This window comes from Polyodon spathula, chromosome 12 (assembly GCF_017654505.1).
Source record: "Polyodon spathula isolate WHYD16114869_AA chromosome 12, ASM1765450v1, whole genome shotgun sequence".
Classification (NCBI taxonomy): domain Eukaryota; kingdom Metazoa; phylum Chordata; class Actinopteri; order Acipenseriformes; family Polyodontidae; genus Polyodon; species Polyodon spathula.
In genome coordinates, this window is record NC_054545.1 from 8,557,573 (window position 1) to 8,584,331 (window position 26,759).

Here is a 26,759-nt window from a genome sequence, read left to right on the forward strand (position 1 = left end):
TACAAAAATGCATCAATGTGGTGCTTTTCCTTTTAAACAAAACCACTGCCACACACCAAGAGAGGAAACAGGAAAAATGACTTAATGTTCAAGGGAACCTCATGATGTTGTACCATCTACACTAACACAGCTGCAGAACAATAATATATAATCCCATGGGTTCTCTGACAGGAGACACTGAAAACGTAACAGAAACAGCTTCTTTATTTATTTATTTATTTATTTTTTTGCACTTTCCATTTAATCCTTACTTTGGAGTATTATATAATTAGCTATTCAAATTCAGCCAACAAAACAACTGGGAAATCTACAACACTTACCAGCTCCTTCGCTTCTGTGAGTGAATCCTCCACATCAGAAAAGCTGAAACTAGCCACAGTGATGAACTGGCTCACCACAGAGACAAACTTGTCCCCGGACTGCGAAGGCTTTGACTTTTGGAACTCCAGCTCCTGTTGGACGTAAATGGGGAGCACAAGATTATCAAACAGGTAATGCTCTGTATTCCCTGACCTCACAGCTCTCAAACTAAGGGACTCTCCTTTACCTCGAGGGAGTGTCTGTCTTCCACCGTAATGCAAAAGAACCATTCTTTGCCTTAATTTTATCATCTTGCTCACAAAGTGTAGGATATAAACTTTTGTCATTAGAAGTAAAACTAAAAGTAATTATAAGAAAAGTGGACAAAGTATTAGTTCATGTATTAACTGTGAACAAGGCATTAGCAAAAACATCTTGCCACATTAAATTTAGTTTCTTACAGAATTTATTTAAGGAAGCCGGCTGACCTCAGGAACTGTTTAGATCTTGCTCGTTCTGGTCTGCGATGGATAGCGAAAGCAAGAGAGAGACAAGAGAGCACTCATGCAGCTCAGGAAGGAAAGAGACCCGGGCCAGCCTGGATGAGGGGTCTCCCACCTTCACTTCCTTCCCATCACTCAAGAAAAGGGAAGCATGTTTGGAAATTACAAACAGAGACAGAGAAAGCACACTTACACTCTCCACATTTTTCAGGCCACTTCGCAGGTTGCTGATTTCTTTATCAAGCTCGGTCATACTAAGAGAAGAAAGAAGAACACAGAATTACTTCAGCTTCAGACAAACATGCACTGGTTCAAGTCACAGTTATATCAGTCCTTGACATCAATAAAGGCAAAATGTACAAAAAGTCTACATGACTAACATAAAAGAACACATTTAGTGGGAAGTCACAGATTCATGAATTTAAACTGAAAACAGTAAAATGTATAGAATATTATCATCCGCAAGTGAACTTCACATCTTAATAAGTTGTGACATTAATTGCAATGTTATTCAAGGGAACAAAACAGAAGACAAATTAGGCAAATTACTGTTTTGCTGTTCTTAGTGGGAACCACTGATCCAATGCTCTTGTTCTGCACAGAGAGCCCTTTTCAGTAAGATTCTAAATTAAGACACTGTACTATTGACCTCTTGGATATTCAAAAGTATAGTTTGGCTTCATGACTGAAGAATAAAAAAAATGTTACTATTGGTAGAGATTAATGTCACCATCCTGTAAATTCTCCCATCTACTGAGATCAGTTGGAAATAAAACATATTGCCACCCATAAAGACCGTTAGTGGAGATTTTACATTCAAACCCAGTCCAAATACAGTACAAATATAGTCCTATGTAACCTTTTTGGCAAAATAAAAAAGAATTCCCTCCAAGTCTAAGTTGGTGTTACTTGTAATATTTCAGCTGTGAATCTCAGACAGCTGCCGAATGCCTCGTTCCTGTTCACTGACCCAGTTACTGAGGATTGTTATTTATTATATTTCATGTTCTACACCAGCGACACATCTTGTTCCAAGCAAATGACACATTTGTAGCTCTGGTTTTCCTTTTGGATCCAAATGGAAAAATATATATTTCAAGTTTTCATGAAATTAAAATATTGACTAAGCCTTGGAGATGTTTTAAAAAATGATTGTCTAGCCAACATCCAACTAGGAAAGCAAACCCTTCAAAGTGATTAAACAGGTTGAGGAAATATATTAATAATAAATAGGGAAACATATTAAGCTTTCAGGTGTATTAAGCTCTCTGTTGATCCACATACACTTATGGCACCAATTTAAAACTGCTTTCAGATTGTAAGCTGATATTCTCATACATACATGTTACAGCATGTTGACAATGATATTATTATTACACTATTATTATTTATTTATATAAATATATTTTAATTATATCATTATTACACTAACTACACTTACCGTATTACTTCAATTTGGAGCCACAGCGTTTATTTAAAATGATCAAAATGACTGCGGCGCTTAAAAGAGGTCGACTTTTATACGAGGATGACCTTTAATAATAATACTACGATTTTCAAAAGCTGCAATATTTTATTACATGATTTATGACATTTTAGAAGAATCGCGGTTGCTTATTTTCTGTAATATAGTAGCCTACCTGTTTTTAGCAGAGTGTGTGGCTAACCTACTTTGACTACAGTATATTTATCGGTGACAGTTACCGAGAGCCTATTAGATGGAAGTTGGAAAGTCAGGGGAGTACTGTACCAGCAAATCAGGAGTGTGTATTGGTTGTTTAGGGGCGGGACAATGCTAGTGTGGCAGTTAAAAATAAGAGTGTGATGTAGCTGTTTTTCTGCTCCAAAAATGACCACAGAATATCAGTTTGATTTCTGTAAAAACTACAATATATCCTACTCGGTTATTTTTTTTCTCACTGTAACTGAAACAAAATCTTCTCATACATAGTAAGCACATTTTCTGCTGTTCTGTAGGTAGTTTATTTTGCATTTTCTTTCAGAACTGTACTACCATAAAATAAAATGTGCTTACTATGTGTGCAAATTACATGCTAGATTGAGGCTCCCTTGATTGAAGGCATTACACGTGTTGTGCGTTTATTTGTTTACTCTGTGTGTGTGTGCGTGTGTGTTTTTTTTTAGTAGTTCTTTATTGATAGTGGCGTTTATTCGAGGGCAGCCTCTATTATAAAGCTGATATATATGACTACAGTGTCAATATGAGGGCAGCGCCAAATTGAAGTAATACGGTATTTGTTTCTACAATTACTACAATAACTCTAACAAAGGGCACATCAAGAACTGAACATTGTCCAGACTGTTCCGTAGATCCCTCCCACTGCATACTTGATAACCTACAGTCTTGTAACCAGGAGGTCCCCAGTTCAAATCCTGGCTCACTCACTGACTCATTATGTGACCCTGAGCAAGTCACTTAACCTCCTTGTGCGCCACCTTTCGGGTGAGACGTTCTTATAAGTGACTCTGCAGCTGATGCATAGTTCACACAATCTAGTCTCTGTAAGTTGCCTTGGGTAAAGGTGTCTGCTAAATACAAAAATAATACATCAAACCACTTGGGTCTTGAGGACTGTTTAATTTCTGTGTTTTGACAGTGACACATTACGTGCTACCTAATGAAATCACTCTGGTACTGGCCAAGTCCTATTTGTAGGGCTCCTATCTCTGGTGACATGAAGTAGATGTCAAAAGCAAATTTGCCTTGGCTGAAGTTCAGCACTTGTTAAATATTTTCACTCGTGTTGCCCAGTCAATCTGCTTTAAAAGGTGGGTGGACAAGAAACATTCACATTTCAAAATACCAGAACTCATTCCAGTTGTATTTACACTGGCAGTGTTTTAAACTGTACAGCACAAGTTAGCAAGTAAGTACTTACATGGACTATCCCTATGGACCGCTCTCAGATAAAGTTTTGGGTCTGGGAGTAACTTACTCTCTAATGCTAACAATGAGAGAGTAAAATGTATTTTCAGGGGGTAAAATGCATCATTACCTTGAAGTGATTAAAAAAGAGCCTTCCATTTTAACTGCACTGTTACTGTGAATGACTGTACAACCACACATGTGTTCTGCAAGGTTCTTTATAGCCTCAACGTATTTTTTTTCGAGGTATCACACTGACTGCAAATTAAATGACGTTAATACTGACATTAAATTCTTAAACTCAGTGAACATGTTACAACCTTAATATAAAGCCATACAGATAAATAAAATAAAGAAATGCATGCATACATTATAAAACAGTTAGTTTAATATTATAGGCAGCTTTTTATTGACTTATTGATCACCCTCAGCTGAAAGTCAGAACTCAATTTCATCATTATTAAAAATATTAAGTCTATTTTAAGGATTTTTTTTTGGTAAGCCTATTTTGAATAATGAAATGAAGTTTGCCTTTTATAACCTGGTTTCAGAGAGAGTGAAGGCAAAACCAAGCTCATCAAGCACAAGCTAAATGCAAACTGATACAAGCAGTGGATTGTGACATGGTCTGCGTTTTTCTAAATAATACAGGCAGATCCAGAGAGCACTGAGCTTGACCCAGCCACCTTTCATTTCAAGAACATTACTCGTCAATACTCACTTCACTTTTGCAGCAATGGGTACATTTTGCAGATCCTCATGGAAAACCACAACTTTGGGATACTTCTTCTCAAGAATGGTGATCAGGTAATGCAAGAGGGTAACATTCCTGAAAAATGTAAAATATGTCAAATCTACAGTGTGTTTTCCTGCAGTATGGTCCACACACACAAATGCCTATACAGAGTGGCCCTTTATTGGTCCTTTTAATAAGTGTGCAAAGCTGCTTACTTGTCAATGCTCGACTTGGTGTCAGCAATCTTGTTTAGACTGGACACCTTAAATCCGTATGCATTGCCTCTCTGACCCTTGTTCATGTAGTTCCCAAAGGCCAGGACTACCTCCAGCAGCTGCTTAAAGTTCCTGCTCTGCAGCACCTCCTTAGAAGCAACACGGAGAGCTACAAAATAGGGGAAAGAAAATGTTGGAGGTCATTTGAAAATACAGAAGGAGATAAGCATCTTGACAACAGCCTCAGTGCTCCAGGTCTTTGCATTCAAGGATTAAGGTTCTTCCCACTACCCTATTCCCCTTTTCAATTGTACACAAAACAAAATATTTCAAACCACATGGATGGGTGCGCACATGTAAATCAAAAATGTGTACCTTCAACCTTGGGTTTTACTTCTCCTACTCTCTCTGCAAACTTCTTCTTGAAGTACAGCGACTGTAGCCTCTGTTGGTAGTGATTTATTCTGTAAAAAACAGGTCAGACAATGAATCTATCATAGGGAGTCTATAACTAATGCACAAGATTATGTGCAGACCTCTATAAATGCTTGCCACATGGTTGCACCACTTTATATTAATTGTACACTGATCAAACTCTATACATTACACCAATGTGACATTTAACATTCATTTAAACACATAATTGAATCTTGTGGTAGATCCACCCATCTGACACATGTGACTTGATTTGCTGCAACATTTTCATCATATCTGCCAAAATCAGGGTGTTGGGAAAAATGTAACCTACACTGACTGCAGTGCCTAAAATGAGTTTTATCCAGTAATGAAGATAGGCAACCTACCACACTAACCAAATACTACATTCTCTCCCTTTAAAATCAAAGGCTGTGGGCTCAGTCGTGAAGGGTGGTTTGCTATGTATTTATAGATGTCTTTGGATTAGACAGTGGTTAATTGAATGCCCAGTTGGTTTTGACTTAAGATGCAAGTCTAAAATTAAACTTGTCTGTCGGGAGGGAAAAATTAACTGTTTGCAAAAAATAACGAATGGCAAGATCTCAATACGCAGTCAGCCTATATACAAACTCAACAGTATAATGAAGCTGTCATGTAGCATACCAATTTAAATACCGCCATCAGTAAACATAACTAAATACAATACAAATACAACATGTCTGTGTTTGAGTGGTTTTATGACTTTTTGGGTGGCGCTCCTTAGAACCGTTATTGTTTATATTATTAAAACAAACTCTTGTCGGATGCCTCAAAAATATTTTTATATGGGACAAAAAACCTAGGGTCAAGCCAAGTGTATATTATCCTTATCTACCATGTACAGAAAGTGTTAACTTCTGGATTCCTGATTAGGCCAGGAAACAGCCTGGTTTTCCCACACAGGAGTGCATTTCCTTTAAGTCTTACAAACATGTTCATTACACTTACAGGGTGTGTCATCCTGTATTGTTACAGCTGCCAACTCCTTCACCTGGGACTCATTCATAATAATAAAACTCCTGACTCAGCACTAAGACAATGGCATTTCAGAGCTGGGTCTTTCTCAGAGACATTGCTGGTGACTTATTAGGTTGTCCACTGCTGTAGTCAAAGACATTGGTCGGTGAACTGAAGAAAGTTTAGTTATCTCAGAATCAGTTTAGTTATGATCGCTCGCCTGCTTCCGTAACTACCTGCTCATTTCATAAAGGAATCGGTCAGCTTTGGCCATGCGATCAAGTTCATGTTTGTGTTCCTCCAGCAGGTCAATATCACTCTTCTCAGGGACAAACTTCAGGAGCTGAATGGAGACAAAATTGTGCAAGGGCCTTTCAAAATTATTTGATACCTTAATTATCCTCGCTACATTCTAAATACATTTTACCTCTTTTTTCAGTTTTTTTATTGTTTTTTGTCAATTTAAAATACAAATGTATGTACTATTTAAAATTCTAAGCAGCAGATCATAAAGTTCATATGAAAAATAAAATAAATACAAATTTTAGAACGTCTGATATAAATCACAAAGCTAACATTTTGTCGTCGCCAAAATCAAGTCTCATGTGTTTTCGGTTGACCTGCTTTACATAGCAGACAAGCATAGTTTAACACATTTTCCTCCCTTATGTTGTTCAGAGGATATGCAAATACCCTGTAGAAATTAAGCCAGTGCTTTCAGATAGCAGGAGTTGTCATAGACAGGCAGGAAGGACTAGCAGCACCTCCTGCAAACAGTCATTGTGATTAATGGATATGGATTATAAAACAAATTGACTACAAAAACAAGCCCTGTAAAACTGTGCAAGAACCTAATTAAAAGTGCTTGACAAAGCATTTGAGGACACACCTTGACTTTTACAAAACAATTCTCAGCTATAGCAAGTAGTAAGGAGGACTGTTTCCGGTTTGGCTGAATTGAACCAAAATATATATTCCAACCTTTTCCAGTTTACCCAACCTGTTGCCAAGGCTACACATCCAAATTGCCAAGCAAAATTTAAAACAGAATAATAATAATAATAATAATAATAATAATAATAATAATAATAAATAATAATAATATTTTTTATATGAATAACCCATACTGAAGAAAGATTTCAATTAAATTCTTACCAATAGTGGTAACAACTCTATAAGCAGATTCAAAATTTATTTTTGCTTTATTTTTGGAATGCTGAAAGCACAAACATGAAAGACACAGCTTGAACTCTTAAGTAGCTGCTGTGTCAGTAACAGTATTCTGATGTGCAACCCTACAATCAGAACAGGATCTCTGGATTTTATGGGTTTCAGGAACACACAATAGTCCAGTGATTATGTCATCAAAAAGCCTCGTCCTGCTTGTACTTACATTTAGGATAGCCCAGAACAATAATAGGTTATCCAGAGAACTGTAAATGTCACTAAGGCTTCTTGTCTTGTAGAAACAAAAAAAAAAAAAAGTCTGCTTCCTCTTTGACTGCTTTGAAATGGACACACCCCATGCTAAGAGTGCCTACACTCAAGTTAATGTTGAAGACTCAATGAGTACAATGCATGTACATAATGAACGGTCACTTTTTTTGTTTTTAATTCAAATTCCCTGTTGTCATAAAAGTAATTAATTATCTAAAACAGAATATTTGAGAAAAACTTGAACTTCCATTAGGTCATTTAATCCTCTCACTTAGCCCCAACCTCCCACTGAAACTATATTAAGGCTGTTTAACTAAGCTCTATTTATAAAGGTTGTGGTCACTGTAGGGGCAGCTCTTGTACTTATTTTCAGCTTAATTTCCTCACCCATATAAACCCATGTCATGACAACCTTTCATCTTCCTGACCCCAGCTTTATCAACAATGACACTCCCATCTGTAACTGGATAGCATGTTATTCCACTGGTATGCAATATCTAGATTGCTAGTGTGGCCTGGTAATTAAAGAACCCAGTCATGTCATCCAATGTTTTCAAAGTATCAGAAAAATGTATATAGAGATTATATATGTAAATGACAAGAGGCCCTCACGTGCAGACACAAGCCTTTTAACACATGGGCTATGTGTACTTCGAGCAACATCAATGGTTATGTTTATTTCTGTTTCTACTTCTATTTATATATTAATTAACTATATATTATACTTGTTTTCCAGTGAAGCAGATTAGTATAATCCTATGTATTAGAAGGATTTTATCCCCCGTCTTCAGAAAATCCAATACAAATGATTCACATGTTGAACAGACACATAGCTGGTCACAAGGACAGCACATTTATAATTTTGACTATTATCTGGAGAAGCAGGTCCACCAAAAATGCTAGAAAAAAGGATTCCATTGAAGAAAATAATTTGCGATAACTGTCATCAAGATGACTTTCTACAATGAGCGACTAAGGAGTGGAGGATAAAACATGCATCAGTACGGTTCAAATGAACAATTTCTCCAACAGTCACTGTGCATTGGTAGCAAATGGGTGCCACTGCACATGTGCGACATTTTGTTTAATAAACTATTTTCCCTGATTTTGAAGAGGAGAATAATCTACTTGAATACATGTGATGTGTGGAAGACATGAGTATTGCAGTGGTTGTATACTCTACATGTATTCTGGTATTAATAACTCAAATTTCTCAAGATATTTTATGGTAGACTACAAACTCTGACATGCATACAAGAAAAGTGTGATATGTATTTTCCAATGACCAATGCAGTAAATTTTATTTTTATTTTAAATAAAGGTTTGATAGCATAAAAGGGAGTTTCATTCCAAATTAGAAAGGGGTAGATTCCAATGCTGTGTGGTTAAACTGCTATGTGTGCATTCAGAAGCTGTGAAAAATAAATAGGGGACTGCCTATCAAAATTGGTATTGTCCTGTAAATTGTTATTCTGTAAGTCTGTAAAGAGGTTTCAACACACCTGTTCAAGCATATCCTTTGGAAGATCTTCCTGCTCATCCATTGTTAAGATAGCACGCTTGATTTCTTCATTTGTCAGTTTCAGTCTGAAAGACAAAAAACACCAGGAATCAAATTTGCACAAGTTCCTCATTTTACTACATTTCAAATTTCAAACACTTTTTTTTAACTTGCTGGTCAAGGGAATGAAGTACTGTCGCTGTGGGTTTAACCACTGCTATTCACACTAACAAGTATTGGTTCAGCAGTACCATTAGCAACATAACTTTTCTAGAGGTAGTTCACTCTGGAACACATTCACTGTGGTTCAGATGCAGACTGGGCAACATAGCCACACTGACTGCAGTCCAACACTGAGCTATCAATTCAAGGCAGTTTGGTTAAGAAGCAATCTAATCATAAAATCAATGAAATCTTTATTTTTCATATTAAATGTCACTTTCCACTGAGCCAGGCATTCAAAATGCATTATATCATTAACAAACATTAGCACATCACTGGTTTGTTGCAAACCAGGTTTATTGAACTGATTTATTGATTGAATTTGTATTTTTATTTATTTATTTATTTTAAAAAAGGACAGCAACTCCACATTTTTACCCATCAATTACGCTTTTTATTAATCTAAATGTTACATCTATAGTAGATAAGGGAATCAGCTCCAGTTTTATTTAATTCTGTGAAATGCTTGTAGGCAACACATTACCTTACAATGGAAAATGAAAACATGATATATTTTGTCAGCTAAAATCCATCTTAAAATCAAGGTAAAGTACATTAATTGCCTTTTTATAATCAAGTAAAAAAGTTTATCAGCAATTGTTGTACTTTGTATGACATCAGAGTTGTAGTAGCGATCCTATATATATAATATATATATATATATATATATATATATATATATATATATATATATATATATATATATATATAATATAATGAAATGAACATAATATTTTATAAGTCGGCGCCGGGGGCCTGAATGGGTTAATCTCTTTACATTTTTCTCTTTTAGGTCAACCCTTTCTATCTTATGCCTACACTATACTCTATTACAATTCAGAACAGATGATAGAAAATAGCCAGCTCTGGGATTTCTTTGACAACATCAGGATTCTGCCCAGGGAGAAACCAGCTCTGATCCACTACATTGTCTAACAACAATTACAAATAGCAGCAAAACCTGACAGTGTATGCTGCTATGGAAACAAAAGTAATAACTATGCAAAGAATAGAAGGGCCTGGGACAACTTTATCCCCATATGTAAAGATTAAATAAGAATCTTGGCCCAAACAGAAATGTAAACATGTTTTCAGATATGACAAATGGTTTCTGGTTATATAAAAATCAACGGCTTTCGTAAATACTACATTCTTTAATAGTGGACTGTTGTGCTTTGACAAGGAGAAGGCAAATAAATAGCTTAGAGCCATATGACAGCAGCTTTTGCAGAGAAAGAATGTGCTGAGATAAACAGCATTTAAATGGTAAATAACAACTGCAACCAGGCATCATCTATAACAGTGGACACAGAAATAGAATAAGGCCGCAATACATTTTAACTATAAAAAGGCATAGACCCGCTTCGTAGAGTTTGAAAGACCGACCCTTTTGTAACCAGACTGAACATAGACCGGTAGTTAAACTACACAAAACCTTCTTATAGAGGGAGTCCCCTTCCAAAAAAGTACTATAGTAGTACTACAGTATATTGTAGTAGTGCTAAAGCAATTTTTAGAAGGGTCATCAAAATACAGTGAAGTCATGATGAGGGAAATAACTTTGTTAAAAGTATTCAGATGTTTTTTTTAAACCTTTTTCTAGCTTGACTTCAAACTTTATTCTGCTACCTAGATGAAACTTGCATATAGCATCCACACCCACCTGCTGTTGCAGGCAGTGGTAAGAGAACGGCTGTTTAGTTCACAGTGTAACAGAGTGCCCTACATGTCTGCCTATAGCTAACACTGGTTTTGGGTAATGTAAACAATTGTTAAGACAAATGGTATCGAATGAAGTGGAGTACAGACAGGCGCAAGTGTGAAGCAATATAGTAAACATTCGTCCAAGAATCATATTTTAGTATACATGTTACTTTCAGCTGCAAACTCACCTGGACAGAAGAATATTACAGTTCTGAGCTCTCCTTCCATCTACCACAGACAGCTCCTTAACCTTCCTGGAGCCCAAGGTGTCATCGTTATCTGGTTCTTTCTGTGGAGAGAGATGTTGGAATAAACAAAGCTGATCCTACTGAACATACACAAAAACAACACTTTAATGATTTAACTGGTCACTAATTAATTAAATCATTTAATTTACAAAACGAGTGCTATCAATTGCAGCCACTGAACACAGATAAGATTAGACAGGGATAGCAACACTGAGCTCTCCCCCAGCCTCCCGAAACTGTATTCTGATCAGTACATGTTGAACTTGTCTAATCCAAATAGTTTTGATGATATTGACAAAGATGCCACTGTGTTAATATTTAGAAAACACTCACCTGTTTGTTGTTATTGGTCATAAAGAAGTCCTAAAGTGCAGGCAAGAAGCAAGGAAGAAGCAGCATTTATTAAAAGAATGCAGTTTGGTGAATCAAAGCAAAATAAAAATCACCAGCCTCAGCAAATCAAATCCAACTAGTGATGAATGAGAAATGCACTGGAATCATAGGAAATAAAAATGACTAAGTCCGTGAATGCAGCAGTATAGCCATGCAAACAATTTTTTTTAAAAATATGTTGCCATTTTTTATGAAAAAAGGTAATAAAATTTAACCTCCCTAGTACCATTGTTTATAAATAAAAATGGCATATTTGGTGAAGATTTGCAAGCATCTTTGACATTTAATTTTCGTTGTCAGATGATAGGGGTTTATATTCTAATACTACCGTGTGAAAGCGTATAGTAAGCTTGTGTTCAAAAAACTTCAAAAAAGCAATGGTACTGAAGAGGTTAAATAATCAAAGATGTAAAGCTGTCTAAATCAAGTAATTTTGATTCTATATACAGCTAGTGTTCTTCCTAGCAAGAACCAAAACTGGTGTTCTGTAACCGATTCAATCATTTTAAACTTTAAAATGTTGCATATTACTTCTTGAAGAAGGTGACTCTGTAGGAAACCAATTAATCTGCTTGTTTCTGGGTCAAATCCCTGCCTTCTTTTTCCAGATCCTAAGAGAACACTAGCTTCTTAATTAATGTCAATCGTTAATCTAACCCTTACAAAAAAAGAACTTCACTGCTAATACAAGTATTCTTAATGCAGTGTTCTGCATTTGTCTGCATACGGCAGCTTCAAAATATCCTTCATATCCATGCTGTACCACTGCATTGAACTGGATAAAACAGTTACTGATTCCAAAACACTGTATTTGTACTGTTTTTGCAAGGGCATGATAATGAACTAAAAAGCATTGAAAAGGTTTGTGCTAAATTACTATCCGTCTATGTGTGATGTTTAGTCATGCAGATGCCTTACATTTAGCTTAAAGCCATTTACATTTTAGTAGTTTAAAAAAAAAAAAAAGTCCAATTTGTAATTAAAATGACAGGTGCATTGTCAACATAAGGCAGTGACATATCATAACAAACACACAAAGGCTAAATATTCAGTGGTCGTGATTTAATATAATCAAGTATGGCCAATGGATATCTTTGCCTTAAGTGGTCATTCTCAGCATTTAGTAGAAACAGGATATAAAACTCCTATGTTTCAATCGCTTCTGGCTCAATGCAATACCACTATACCTGTTGCCTCTGATAAGCAGAGAATGTCTTCTCGATGTCGTCGAGGTCAAGCACTTTGAAAACTTTAGCATCATCAACCTCAGTCCACAAAGTTCCCTCCAATTTATTCTGTGAGCAAAACAAAAAGAAACAGGAAACAAAAAAATTTAACGGCATAAGTAACAGATAAACATTTGGAGCCCTACATTTGTGTCAATACAAATCCTACCATAAAGCTGTTGACAGTGCTTCCATGGCCCTGACATGCATTGACTCAAAGGAGCGTCAAGTAAGTGTCCTTCTGTTAAGTGTATGGGTAATACGTTCAGGAGCCGTCCAACCTTCGATATTCAACCATCTCAAAGCTCAGATTTACGTAGCAGAACTCACCTCAGGGAGTTTGGCCCAGTTGAAAGACTTGAGGGGGTTGGACGGCTGTGGGATGTTCTTCCTCTTCATTGCAGGTCCCAGGGGTGCCCCAGGTGGGGGGGGTGCCCCTCCAAGGGGTGGAGGTCCAGGAGGAGGAGGAGGGCCCCCTGGTGGTGGGGGGGGTGGAGGCATTCCCCCAAGAGGGGGTGGAGGAGGAATGCCACATGGTAAAGGGGGTGGAGGCAGGGGGCCACCTGGGGCTCCTGGGGGAGGAGGGGGCCCACCAGGGATGGAGGAGAAACTAGTCCTCTGAATGAGAAAGAGATCACATTTCAGTTATGACAGACACTGGCGCAAAACCTTGAGTTGTTGGTGAGTACACAAACTCTGGAGTGCAACCTTTCTGTAAATAAATACATAAATACATGAAGGTCAGTCTAATGAGGATGGGTGTCAATCTAAATCATAAACTATTGATCACCATGAAGTCTGTAGCTTTCATGGAAATTGTATGCATATTTCAAGCAGAGCTACAAAAAAATACATTATAATACGTTCTAATCATGAACTTATTGTAATGCATGTTAGCTTTTTTTCCCCCTCCAATAGTGAAGACAGAGGTATACCGCTAGAAAAAAAACCTACGGTGCTAAGATCACGCAGCTGTGTGGAGAGTTCAGACACTTGCTGTTTGGCTTGCTTGTGCTCACAAGCCTCTTTCTCCAGTTTCTCCTTCATCTTATTGAGGGTCTGCATCATCTCCTCCTTCTCCTGGGTTTTGGCATCACACTCTCTCTCTTTCTTTTCTAGCTTCTGCTGCAGTTCATTGTGCTCTGTTTAAGATGGAAGGAAATCACCATCAAGACCTAGTGCAGAATACATGGTTTTTAAACCTATTTCAAACTCTTTTCAAACTAACCTTTTCTCATTTTTTCTGCCTGCTCTTTCCACTGCTTGACTTCATTTTCATTGACCAGCCTGAGACAACATGGAAAAAAAGCTTGACGTAAAATAAGAGTTTTAAATTCATACATTTGCTGTTTTTACTGGTTTTGCTTCCAACAGACCACTGGTCCAGAATTAACATTTGCTTCAAGTGTTTTAGGACTTAAGTTCTGACTAAGAAATGGAGCATGTAAGCAGATGAAGGTTTCGCTATTCTAGTTATCGAATGAGCAAGCTCCATTGCTTAGAAGAACTAAAATAAAGTTCAGTTCAGGTCAGCCAACATTTCATTTTCATATGATGTGCCTATCAAATGTCCTCGGAATCCACAAACCCCTAAAACCTTCACTGGAGTTCATGTAAGCAGGTCCCTGATGTGTCTACAGCAGACATTTGTTCACCGGGAAGATTCATATGAAAGATTTTATTTGGGATTTGAATAATATAAATGAAAAGAACCCATAAAAATATATTTTCAAGACGAAGACAAAGCCATGCAGGGTCAGTAATGTATAATGGTCACTATGGTACAACTAAAGAATACATCATCAGTACTTTATGGTGAAACAAACGAGAAGAATTTACTTACATTCGAACTACATTTTTTACATTGAAGTTTTCTAAAGGTGCAACATCTGGATCATGACCTTTATCATTCTGAAGGACAATCTGTTGTACTATTCGATCAAGGAGTAACCAGTACTGCACTGTGTTGCCACTTCGCTTATCTGGGGGTAGGAATGTTATCAAATTTAATATAGAAATCTCACCATTATTATACATTTAACCTTTTAAAACCATAAGGAAGAAACACAAGATCCTGATAAAGAAGGTATAAAAAAATCCCATTTACTGAGAAGCTGTGAAGGGTTTAAGAACAAAAAAAAAATTGCATGCTGGTTTCTCCAGTAGTTGGGTTTAAGAATCTATGCAATTCACAATTGATAAGGTTGTCAGCAGAATTATTAAAAAAAGAAGTGTATTGGCAGAGACTAGTCAATTACAGCTACTAGAAGCAACACATCTATCAAGTATTTATTTGCTATTTATTGGGGGGGAAATATATTTAAAAAAAAAAAAAAAAAGCATATTAGGTTCATATTGGTACTCTTTTGCAATGAAAATGGAACAAACGGATGGAAAAGGTATACTTACGAGGCATCTGGAGACAGTGGTGTAGAACAGATATAAAGTGTGGGTATGCTTCTGTATGGTTCATCTTCTTTCTAATGAGGTCAAACATCTGGCTAGCACTTTTCGTGTCTATGTGGACCTAAACAGACAGACAGGGTGGGTTGGTGGGGTTCAAACACTGATGTGTCTTAAATATTATTTCACCCGTGTAGTATAAAAAAGAACAAATTGCTGATGAACTTACTGCATCAAACCGTTTCGACAATTCCAGTTCATCTTCATTTCTCAGCATTTCAAAGAAATCCAAATGCCTACATTATAATCAAAAGCAAAGTGTCAGAAAAAAAGGAAATCACAATGTTGGTGTGCAATGTTGAGTGCATTAGATCAGGGATCTGGGCATTTGAAACACTGAAAGAAAGGCAGGTGACTTACCGATCTAATGTTGCATTTTCATGGGAGCGCAATTTATCTATAACTGGCTGGATTCCCAACATAAGAAATTCATACCGGAGATGGACGCGGAACTCAAGGCTTACCTGCAAAGAAAGACCAGCAGAGTTGCATTACAACTGAAAAGCCAACAGGGTAAACATGAACAAATTTCAGGAACAGGTTGTGTAAAGCACTTACCGCTCCAGCTCCTTGGCTGAGAACTGCGTTGATAAAGGACATGATGGCTGTTTTCAGATTTACTTCGTCCCTGTATCTCCCTGTGCTTCTGTCCAGGTCATTCAATAATGTCTAAAATACAACAAATAGTGCTCTATAAATAAACAACTATAGATGGACAAAATTTTGGTGGGTGCACAAACAATAAAACCAAAGTCTAGAGAGATGATACAGAGCCTGTGACCTCTGATTAGTTGGTACTATTTCAGGCTGATGTGACTGAAGTTTCACAAGGAATGAGCGCTATTGATCTCATCCCAATTCCAATTGAACATGTGTCTACATTATAAAACAAAAATATAATAGGCATGGTGGGTAAAACTAGCATCTCGCCCTGTAGACAGAGGTCATTTTAGGGCGTATGTTATTTCATTTTTTTTGTAGAGTAAAAGGCTTGTTGAAAAACGTAGGGCAATGCACAAGCATTTTATTGTTTTAGAAAAAAAATAAAATAAAAAAAAAAAAAAAAAAAAACTTACTTTTCTTAATTTTATGATTTGTACCGAACAGACATGCTCATTCCTCTAGGTCGGTCGTGTAGCATACCTGGAAGCGAGTCCTTTCGCAAGCAAACTTCTGGTAATGAAGCATGGCCTCGAGGATCTTCTTGTGGCCCCCTGGCACTAGACACACAGCTCCCATGATTTCCAACACCGCCACCTTGGTCTTGATGTTCTCTGTGCTGAGACTCTGAGCAATGATGTTGATGCTCTCTGTGTGGGACAGTACATGAGCCCGGCCCAGAGAGTTGTTCATGAGCGCCTTAATGCATCCTATCAGTGAGGTATGTATCTGAGACTCAGTGGTCTCATAGTCCATGCTTTTTAGAAAGTTGAGGATACATGTCAAGCCATCTAAGTCGATGAACCTGGTGACAAACCTGCAATTAAAAAGGAATGAAATTCAGTTCAGCATGCCTTTCAATATTGTTCATGGAAAGAGGAAATGCTATTGTTCAACTGGCCTGTATTATTTAACCTCTGAAACATAACTTCAAGTCCCTTTTAGTACAGCAGTGCTCACCATATACACTCGAACATACACTACATGTCAGAATAAATGGGATCCTACTGAAATGCCAGATATGTTAATGGAGTATTAGTTAGACAGCAGTGATGAGCAAGCATTTAATAATTAACTGTCTCCAGTGAAATCAAACTGCTCCCTGATACTCATCAAATCACCAATTTTAAAAAAATGCAGACAGTTCTAAAGTGACCAGCATGACACAATAAAAATAACATTTGTTAGATGGAAACTTTAGATGTTGGCTGCAAACCCTTGCATTTTAAGCAGGTAAAAATGACAAAGCTCAGCTTTTACTCTTTACAGCTCTGTCACTATAATCTTCACATATATTCACATTACATCTTAAATGCTTGTTATTAAACAAGGAAGCCATTACTGGAAACAGGAATCAATGATAGCACTTCATTTTCCAAGACAAAGATTAACAGAAGACCAACGAGATCAGTATTTAACACCATTCTTTCCTGTGGCATTTCCACTGTAATGTTATTTTCATCACCACATGAATTAATGGCTCAGAACAGACAAAATACCTCATAGGCTGTGTCCTGAGTGCCGTCTTCAGACTCTCAATTGTTTTATTCCTCTCCTCTTCATCTTCTTTCTCTAGGGCAAGGAGAGTCTTTCTCTGTCGAAAAGAAAGAATACAAGTTAAACAACTACTACACATCAAAATGATATTCCTGCATACTTACCATAGACAGAGCTCTAGTTCTAGTCATTAAAAACATTACAGCTGTGTTAGAAGGTCAAAATGTACTCTTCGTTGCAATCCTACAAAACATTAAGCTTGGCAGATCATTATTCCAGTGTACGTTCATTGTTTACTTGATTTTGTATAATCTTGCTTTCATAAAGGTAGATTTTAACAATGATATTGTAAAATCTGACTGGGCAATCCTTACACTATTTTTTGAAGTGAACCTTGCAGTTTGTGGTTAGAAATGTAACCTTTAGAAGACCCTCAAACTTAAGAGTGATGCAGGCCAACAAAATACAACGCAGCTTCCCTTTGACCATCTGCTGTGCCCCATAAAATTTAGATTGTAAACTCTGCTTGGTAATTAATTTCCTCCATTTTCATAATATAATCCAATCTTGAAATGTATTATAACCTTTTCCCTGAAGCAAAATTCCCATTGTTAAGAATAGGAAGCCCCCCTACCCCACCGCCAACATTTTTGTCTTAAGGGAATTTCAGGGAGGATGAAGTCAACAATCACAGAGTGCACTGTACTGGAAAACCCAGCCACCTGCACACCACACAAAGCATGTTATCTCCTGCTGTACGAACTCTGCATTTAAAACAGCAGAGATATGAATATTTACTACAACCTTACCCCACTTGAATTGCAGTCAGTGTTGTTATATACCTGGAGACTATAAACAGAGAGAACAGCTATAGACAGAAGAACGTCTTCATTTTTTTATTTTTTTTTATTTTAATATAATAATAAAACGAAAATAGTTTTTGCCTTACTGAAGCTAAACTTAAATTCACTGTGTCTGGGCTAAAGAATTAAATTCACTCTCTGTCTGGGCTAATCTCAGACTCCAGGCATTTAAGCAAAGTTGGTATTTAAATCATTCAATTATTGTGACTATAGTGGGTTTGACTGGTAGAGATTCCAAAAACACTACTGTTTTTGCAGCAGTATCAAAGCAAAGACCATTCAAAGTCCAAGGGTCAATACATTCACTATTCCTCTGTTAAGATATAAAAAAACAGAACAATCTGTCTCAGTGGGTTTTATGTGCAGGAGAAGCAGTGAAAGAAAGCCCAGTAGATCAGCCTGTGTGTCTATAGTAAGCCTCGGCCAGCCTCACCAATAGCCCTGAAGTGCAGTGACAGTAAAACAAAAGGAACCTCGAGACTATGTGGTAGATCATTTACTCTTATATCAAGACACTTGGCTAATCCGCTAAAAGTTCACTTTTAAAATGTTCTGATCAATGGCCTGGCTCAGCTGGCGAATGGTCTGGGCAAAGCTGACTTCATGTCCAATAAAATGATGTTGCTAACTGACTTCATGCTTTAATTACAGAGCATATAAAAGGAAAACATTACTATTTTTTTTTTTTTTTTATAGGAGTAGCTGGAGTGCCAAGCAGTAAGTTTTGAAAGTCGCACATGTGTGTTCTGAATATGGCAGGAAATCTTTCAGCTTCCTAGTGGCTTCCCACTGGAATGCTCTCCCCTCAGCGAGAACCCATTTACAGCTTACATATGCTTCAGCTAAAACTTAAAAAGAGCAACTACTTGATAAATACAGGATGCTGATACTAAGGAATCCCACCCTTCCACCCCCCACAAAAACACAAGTATACTGCATTTTGTTCCCTCATTAGCATGCCATTGTTTCGGTTGTTATTCTACCTCAATGTCCGATTAGTTATTTAAAAGTAATAGTTTGGTTGCAACGAATACTAACCCACCTGCTCACACACAATCATAATGAACATGTAGATACAATAACTGAATTCCAGTGGTTAATGTAAAAGGAAAACTACTGGAAGAAAGGGGCTTTTGTACAATATTCCTTGGAAGTGATACTTAATATGCTATGTCAACCAGGCCAAAAGGAATACTACATCAATCACATTGAAATCAAACAGAAATGTAATTAAAAAAAAAAAAAAAAAAAAAAAAAACCCTAAGGCTTTGCTCATAAACAGCTGCATTCAATCTTCCTTCTATACCCATTATGATGTACTGCATCATGTTTTCTTAATTTAATTTTTTTAAGCTATAAAAAAAAACACATTACTCATGAAAACCTAACTTCTGTATAATGGGACTATTAATAGTACTACCTGTACCAATAAACAGTGGACTACCACTGTAAAAAGGGGCACAGACATTAAGAATTGGGATCCTAATTCATAACTACACTGCGGTCTATTGTTCTAATCACTATGTTATCCACACTTTAGTAAACTACTATTAGAAAAAACACTTCATAAAATCATCAAGGGGAACATTAAGGTATTCAGATAAACACAAAGACGTGACCTTGTCAGTTGACCTTGTCAACGGTAGCTAACAGGGACTGTCAGCAGCGCCCCAAGTGCTTTCTATCAGACTAGTTTGGGTGCCAAGAAAAAAAATGACAGCTTTGATAACAGGCAGAATGGAGCTCTCTGTTGAGAATCTCATCTTACAAAATTAAAACAAAGCATAGAGGGATTTAAGCAGTGAATGTGGTCATAAACGGTACATTTCTCTGCCATCTGTAAAATGTTGATTTGCAATGGTTTACTACAGTACATTTAATAAAAACAAAGACAAAAAATGCCTGTCATGGTAATGTCAGAGAGCATTATCCCTAATCCACCTTTCCATAGCAGAACTAAACAATGACTCCCATTAGCTCAACTAGGGAAAGCCCAAGCTCCATTAGATCCACTGCAACAAAATGAGCTTTTCACTTAGTTTTAAGGTTTTTTACCTTTTCTGGCTGTGTTTAATTGTTGGTGGATTTCTGGGGTTGGTGTTTTACAGCATGTGCATTGTCGGGGATGAAGAGAATTGGTTAAATCGAGTTCAGTAATCTTTTGCTATACAGAAATAGCAGCAACTACCCTAACAATTAACAGCTGTGTATTGTTACACAAAAGAAAGTTTCTGAAATGGGTTTTTATACTTTAGGCTGATCTGAACAATGTTTTTACAAGCAGTTATATTTTTTTTACAGTGTATTTTTCTTTTTTTTTTTTTTTTTTTTTTTTTTTTTTTACAGTAAATAGCGTTACAACATATTTGTCTAATGACACCACCTCATCAGCCTTCGTGGTGGTGCATTGGTTCCACTGGCCCTTCAGTTCTTCAACACCATTAGGATAAAGTATAAAAATACTCACAGCAGCCATGGAGTTCAACTGGTCTATGTAAAAGTCTGGCCAGCTGGTTGCGCCTTTGTTTTCCTCTTGTTCCTGAAACAGTAAACAGATTGGAAGAATTAGAGACCCATAAACTCTCAGGCTCTGAGTGTGTGTAAAAGAGCCCAAAGCTCTTTTAAATTATGTGAGAAGATGCGGGCAACATCGGCAGACCTCTAGATCCCGATGTTCACATGAACAATCCCATCATGTTTTCCTGTACACACTAACCGCAAGTGAAGTCATTCATATTGATCATACTTAATGTGCCAGGTCTATCTTCAATCCCGGTGGTTGAACTGTAGTTTAAGACCTACATGTACTGTTGGGCTACATCTTACCCCATACTCAGTTACTGTTTAATTCAGACATGTGCATTAGTGAGATCACATTTTAAAATACTTGTTTCTTAAGATATTTTCTCTCTGCTCAGAAGTACTGTACATTGATAACAAGTCTTATTGTGTGCAGTAACTTCTTCAGTTAACACCAGAGACTGAGGGCCGGGTACTGCATTTTCTATGATAATAGCACAGAACAGTGCAGTACTGTATGTGGTATATTTATAGTAAAGAGATATTATATCTTTTTAGGAGGGTTCTTCATTGGGAAAGTCATATAAACAATTTCACAGTTGTAATTCGTTATACAAATAATTTAATTTACCCTAACAGAGAGCATGTCATGTGTGTTTTGAAAACGACACATAAGTATTAAGTTGACAATAGGGGTTCAGCAATGTGTTTCTTTAAAAACTCCCCTTCACTAGCAATGCTTGTCTGCATCCCAACGAAAACACAGCATGAAAACAAACAATGCAAGTGGCTAAATAAATACAAATAATATTATATGTCAAAGGTCAGTCCAACAATATTTTTTCTGCTTACTGTTGAGATATTAAAAAAAAAAATAATAATAATTCTCTTAGAACAGTAGCATCAAGTAGCTGCGGTATGAAGAATTTATTAAAAAAAAAATAAAAATAAAAATCTGTACATTGTCCAACAAGGAGCTACCCTACTTTACAAATTAGAGGAAATGTTGTAGGACACATTGTCAGGAAATATGAATATATAAATAGCAGAGGAATCCCAAATGGGAAATGATGATGTTCTTTTCCTCGGGCCCTACCTACTACAATCTTCCTCTCGTTGTTTAATGGAAACCCACAAACTGAAGGAATGTTTTAGTGATTCCTAATCATCTTGAAACCTGATCTGGGACAGCACTTGAAATTTGTTTAAGCTGCTTTGCTATTTTTTTTTTTTTGTTTTTTTTTTTTTTTAACTAAATCTACCGAGCGGGCACCAGGGGATTAACAACTTTAGTCCATGGTGCAGCCTTGCTGATAAAGAACATTCCAATTCGACTCAATGCTTTTAGTAATGCAAGTCACAATCCTGTGAATGTGAGCCTTTTCGATTTCATCAATCCACAGCCCTATCTCCGTGCAAATCCAACACTGACACCACATGCATTTTGTTTTCTGAAAAACAAATGAAGTGACATTTAATTGCATGCATAATCACTTTGTAGACAGCAGAATGCTTTAACCGGCGCGCAAATTTGAAGCCGTGTTAATAAGGAAAGTCTGGCGTGTTTAATCTTGCTTGTTTTGCACACAGTGTCTCCCCATGGGCCATGGCTTCGTTGGCAGCCATCCAACAAGCCTCGAGCAGCTTGCTACTAGGAAATCAGGTTGGAAGCAGCTCTTACAATTAAAAATAAAATAATTTAGTAGTGTTTTAGATACCTACTTTATAATTCCTTCATGTCTACAGTACTCATTCATGTCAGTCAAATGACCTAACCCACTTTAACACTGCCACAAACTAAACAAGCTGATAACACTGGCAGCACTGCAGTCAGGCTCAACCTTGAAACACAGGCCGGACAGACTTTGTTGTCGTAAAGTGTCGGATCAAGCAATTAGAAATTGTGGTTCTGGGAATTTGGCATAAAAAAGCCAGTTCTTACATTAAGGTTTTTAAAACTATATTGTCTCCACACATCATTCAAATTAATAGAAATATGTTATTTACCTCAACATTATTTGTTCTGTTCTCGGTTTAACAAAAACACTCTGCAAAATGTACAATTCCTTCCAGCTCTGAATACGACAGCGCTGCGCCCTATGTTGCTGCTTGACCATTAGTGGTGCTCTAGAACAGACATTCTGGCACCAATTTAAGTGAGTCTTCACAATTTAGTCCCTCGAGCACAGTACTGTTTTAGCACACTGAATGGTCTTTGCTTAAAAGAAGTCCTCTTCTTACCCATCGATAGTGAATTAACCCCTCACCCCATTAATAGTGTTGGTACACAGAGGTCCAGCTGTATAGCTGCCTGAGCTGTCACTGTTTTATGAAGCTTGGGGATTGACTGTGTGCTTCATTACAAAGACCACTAAAAATTCACGACCATCCCTAGCTTATATGAAATAGGGAACTTCATACCATTGCTTAATGATACCCTTTACCAACTGCTTAAAAGCTCAAAAGAAATTAAAAAAAAAAAATCAAAAGGGAGATACTACAGAACTGATTTGAAGCAGCACAAGTTTTGTATTTAAAAAAAACAAACGAAACAAAAAAAAAAAAAACCTTCAGTATGTACAGGTAAAATAACGTAAGATTTAATGCTGAGAACTGGATTCAAGTAGCCAATGATGGAAATATTAGTTTTGGATCAGAGTCCTCACTTGTTATTGTGAAGTGTAGCCAAGCTTTGATTATAAAACTTGGATAAGCTAAATTGTGAAGAACTTCAAATGTTATCTTTAAAAATATTCTATACCGCTATCTCTACTAATAACACAATATGAATGGGAATAGCAAAATCCCAGTGCATATTTAGACAGAATTAGAAGGTCTGACAAAAAGAACTCTGCGTGGGCCAGTTAGTTTGGTATTCCCTAACTCGAGTTGAAGCAACAACTAAAAAAGAAGCCTTTATCTTTTGAGAACAAACTGAATGCTATGCTTGCCTCTGCCAACGAAGCACAAAGAACTTGCTCTTCTGTTGTTCTGATTGAGGAATACAACGTAGGCAATCCACAGCCCACACAACTAGCTTAAGTACAATATTATCACTTTGGGAGCACTGTTCCAAGAACCACAGACGCAGTTATGTGCTCCTGCCCACGCAAAAATGTATACTGTAGGACTGCAGCCTAGAGGGAAAGAGGAAATGACCAGGGACAAGGAGAAAAGGGATGACTTGATTTCTTTGGTCAACCCATAATAGTTTCTCTCTACCGGCTTGCTCTACAGTAACAACAGTAAATATTTCTAAATGGATTAAATAGGGTGCAGCTTTCTGTCAGTTAATGACCTAACCCTTCGTAGCTGTGTTTAGGTCTATTCACATGATGCAATAAGTGAATGTGTAGTACGACACACGCGCCACAAAAAAATAAATAAATAAATAAAACACAGTTTTGATACGAACCTCACACACTATTTTTTATAAAAGCTGCAATTGAAGTTGAAGCAGAACCCACAGATTTTACCTTTTAAAAAGGTATTCATCAGAGTCAAGTTTTCCAGTGTGCAATTATTTTTAATTGGAACAATAATAAGACAATTATGAAATAATTAATTACTGTTGTAGCAAAACAAACTATATAAAAGTTCCTATTACGTTCTACAATTAAAATCAAGGCTAATGGGTCATGGTCTAGTATGTATGTTCTACAGACCTCCCCATAAGTGTTCAGGCTGCCAAGCAACAAAAATTTTGCCCAGACAATTAGGAGTCTTTCTCTGTTCAACATGTTGCAAGTCTGACCGGGTCTCACAACAGAGAGATTGTAGTCTGGATGAGGCCCACAGACAGCAGAACACTGCAACCATGGAGGTGTGCTTGACAACAAGCTGCATCGCACAACTATGCAAACGTTTACCGAGACAGCCAACTTGTTTTAACTCAAGAACAAAGGTAGTTACTGTTCTCCCTTTGGCCTTATTGCAACAGTGATTGTGGCATTTGTCTGAGAGACTGATACCTATTTTGAGCCATTAATCACTGGAATCATCTAGTAATTCAGATTATCTTTGTCAGTCATAAAAAACATTGTTTTCTAAAATGGTTACAGGAACGGTATTTAAAGTATTGCTTTTATAAGACCACAGTTGCTATTTTAATTTCAATCAGAATCTGGAAGAAAGCCCCTGTAAGCCTGGTTTGTGCTGCCGTTTACTCTGTCTGAATGCTGTGGCTGGAAATCGATGGAGGAATTCCCCTGAAAACCAGATAAACAGCTTCTCCCTTTTCCCCTCTCTGAAAAACAAGCAACACCAGGTTCAGAGCATGCTGTCACCTGTCAAGAATGATGGGGGGGGTCAGGAATTCACACAATCAAACAAACTACAGAATCTGAATCATGACAGGCTTTACTTGAACAGCTTTGTCCAATTAAAAAAAAAAAATTATACAATTATTCCATTTCACAGTAAAATAGTGAGGGCACACAGCCAATTAATATGAATAAAGTAAGCACATCTCACTATAATGAACAGATAATGTTTTGATACTATAAAACAACATTATCAGATTATTCAAGGTAGTTCACTATGTAGAATGTCACACTGATAGACGTACACAATTGGTGCATAAGGGCCCACATTTTGAACAAGGGTCAATGGAAACAACTAATATAGATTGTAAAATGATATGCACAGCTACCATTTATTTTATTAAGTTTGCAATCATAATGCTTTGTACACAATGATATAAAAAAAAGAAACAAGCGCTGTTTTAAGTTTGTGAGGGGCAAGGAGACTGACATTCAGCCTTCTGTATCAAGTATCACCCCAGATATTCAGCCTCCTCCCACAACCTGCAGGTATGACTGCACCACCAACACCCAACAAAAGCTGCACCTGTGACAGCAAACGTCCCGTTTTGTTTCGGAAATTCTGCCGGTACTCACCAGTACTCAGTACTAGTACCGGGACTTATTTAATCTGCTTTTCATCCAATGCGGATGCATTCCATCCACTCACACAGTCCACAAGCGCAGCGCTTCCCTGAATGCGCTTTCATTCAGCACAGTTCACCTGCTTGCATTCCGTTTCCTCATACTGCTTCTGTTAGCTGCTATTCGCCATCACTAGTGTCAGTATAATCACTGCACATTGCCAGGCCGAGCTTTCATTCTGATCTGACTTAGTCATTAAAAAACAGGCTCAAGAAAATGCTGCTTCAGATTTTGGCAAGCGAGTCAGAATCGGGATACAGATGTAGGTGTGCTTCACGTGTTTCAAACGTCGGCCCAGCTTGCAAGGTACATGTTAAGTATAGTGATCAATGTTTTGTTCCGTTGTGATCCTAGTATTTTCTGTTATCAGGACTGCAATAAACAAAAACAAAAACAAAAATGGTGAGGTGTTTTTTCTTTGTCCAATGCCCACTTTTCTAAAACATTTTGAAGAGTTTATTTAAGTTTATCATGAATTTTCACTTGTGTGTACATTTCTTGTTTACAGTGAATTGGTTAGAATTGATCTGTTATTTTTTAAGGCTTATTTTGTATTTATAAATGTATTGTGCACCAATATGTATTCCTTTTAAAAATATTTATTCATTGGCAATTTTTTTAATATTTTCACCCGGCTGTGCATATGAGTACCTGCACTTGTTTTTTGAGAATTTCACCCTTGCCTACAGTGATCACTCCACATAGTTCTGAGGTCTTGGGGACCTCTGCCAAGTGTGGGTGTGTTTTGGCTTGGCTCACTGCTGAGCAAGCAATATTCCTAAATCTGTCAAGAGCAAGCTTTAGAGATTGTACGCCCCCTCAGGAGTTTATAAACCAAGCAAAGAAATTCAGTGTGTTAAATTTGAGATTTGGCACTATCAATAATCATAACAAACATTGACAACCTATTAAATCAGCAAAGGTTTTTACGTGACTTCAAAATGTATGAAAGCATCTGTGCTGCTTTAAATTAAAGTTTATAAGTAAAAGATATCTGAACATCGAAATGAGTAATGGCTTGTTTA

General features: G+C 37.0%; 1 protein-coding gene across 4 annotated transcripts in view; it reads right to left on the bottom strand.

Annotated features, from left to right (window-relative positions):
- The window catches only part of LOC121323979 (disheveled-associated activator of morphogenesis 1-like), a 77,476-nt gene that overhangs the window by 4,699 nt on the left and 46,018 nt on the right, over positions 1–26,759 (bottom strand). For 3 of the 4 annotated variants that reach the window (XM_041265335.1, XM_041265336.1, XM_041265334.1), the window contains exons 4-24: positions 20,736–20,807; positions 17,408–17,502; positions 16,392–16,725; positions 15,807–15,917; positions 15,609–15,712; positions 15,418–15,484; positions 15,195–15,312; positions 14,629–14,767; positions 14,014–14,072; positions 13,740–13,927; positions 13,116–13,403; positions 12,747–12,854; positions 11,500–11,529; positions 11,107–11,207; positions 8,994–9,078; positions 6,291–6,397; positions 5,017–5,105; positions 4,642–4,810; positions 4,412–4,519; positions 997–1,057; positions 321–452 (exon numbers count right to left, since the gene is read on the bottom strand). In XM_041265335.1, the coding sequence (XP_041121269.1) occupies positions 321–452; positions 997–1,057; positions 4,412–4,519; positions 4,642–4,810; positions 5,017–5,105; positions 6,291–6,397; positions 8,994–9,078; positions 11,107–11,207; positions 11,500–11,529; positions 12,747–12,854; positions 13,116–13,403; positions 13,740–13,927; positions 14,014–14,072; positions 14,629–14,767; positions 15,195–15,312; positions 15,418–15,484; positions 15,609–15,712; positions 15,807–15,917; positions 16,392–16,725; positions 17,408–17,502; positions 20,736–20,807 (2,565 nt within the window). The remainder of the gene's footprint in view (positions 1–320; positions 453–996; positions 1,058–4,411; positions 4,520–4,641; positions 4,811–5,016; positions 5,106–6,290; positions 6,398–8,993; positions 9,079–11,106; positions 11,208–11,499; positions 11,530–12,746; positions 12,855–13,115; positions 13,404–13,739; positions 13,928–14,013; positions 14,073–14,628; positions 14,768–15,194; positions 15,313–15,417; positions 15,485–15,608; positions 15,713–15,806; positions 15,918–16,391; positions 16,726–17,407; positions 17,503–20,735; positions 20,808–26,759) is intronic. The other variant, XM_041265337.1, reaches the window with a different exon arrangement.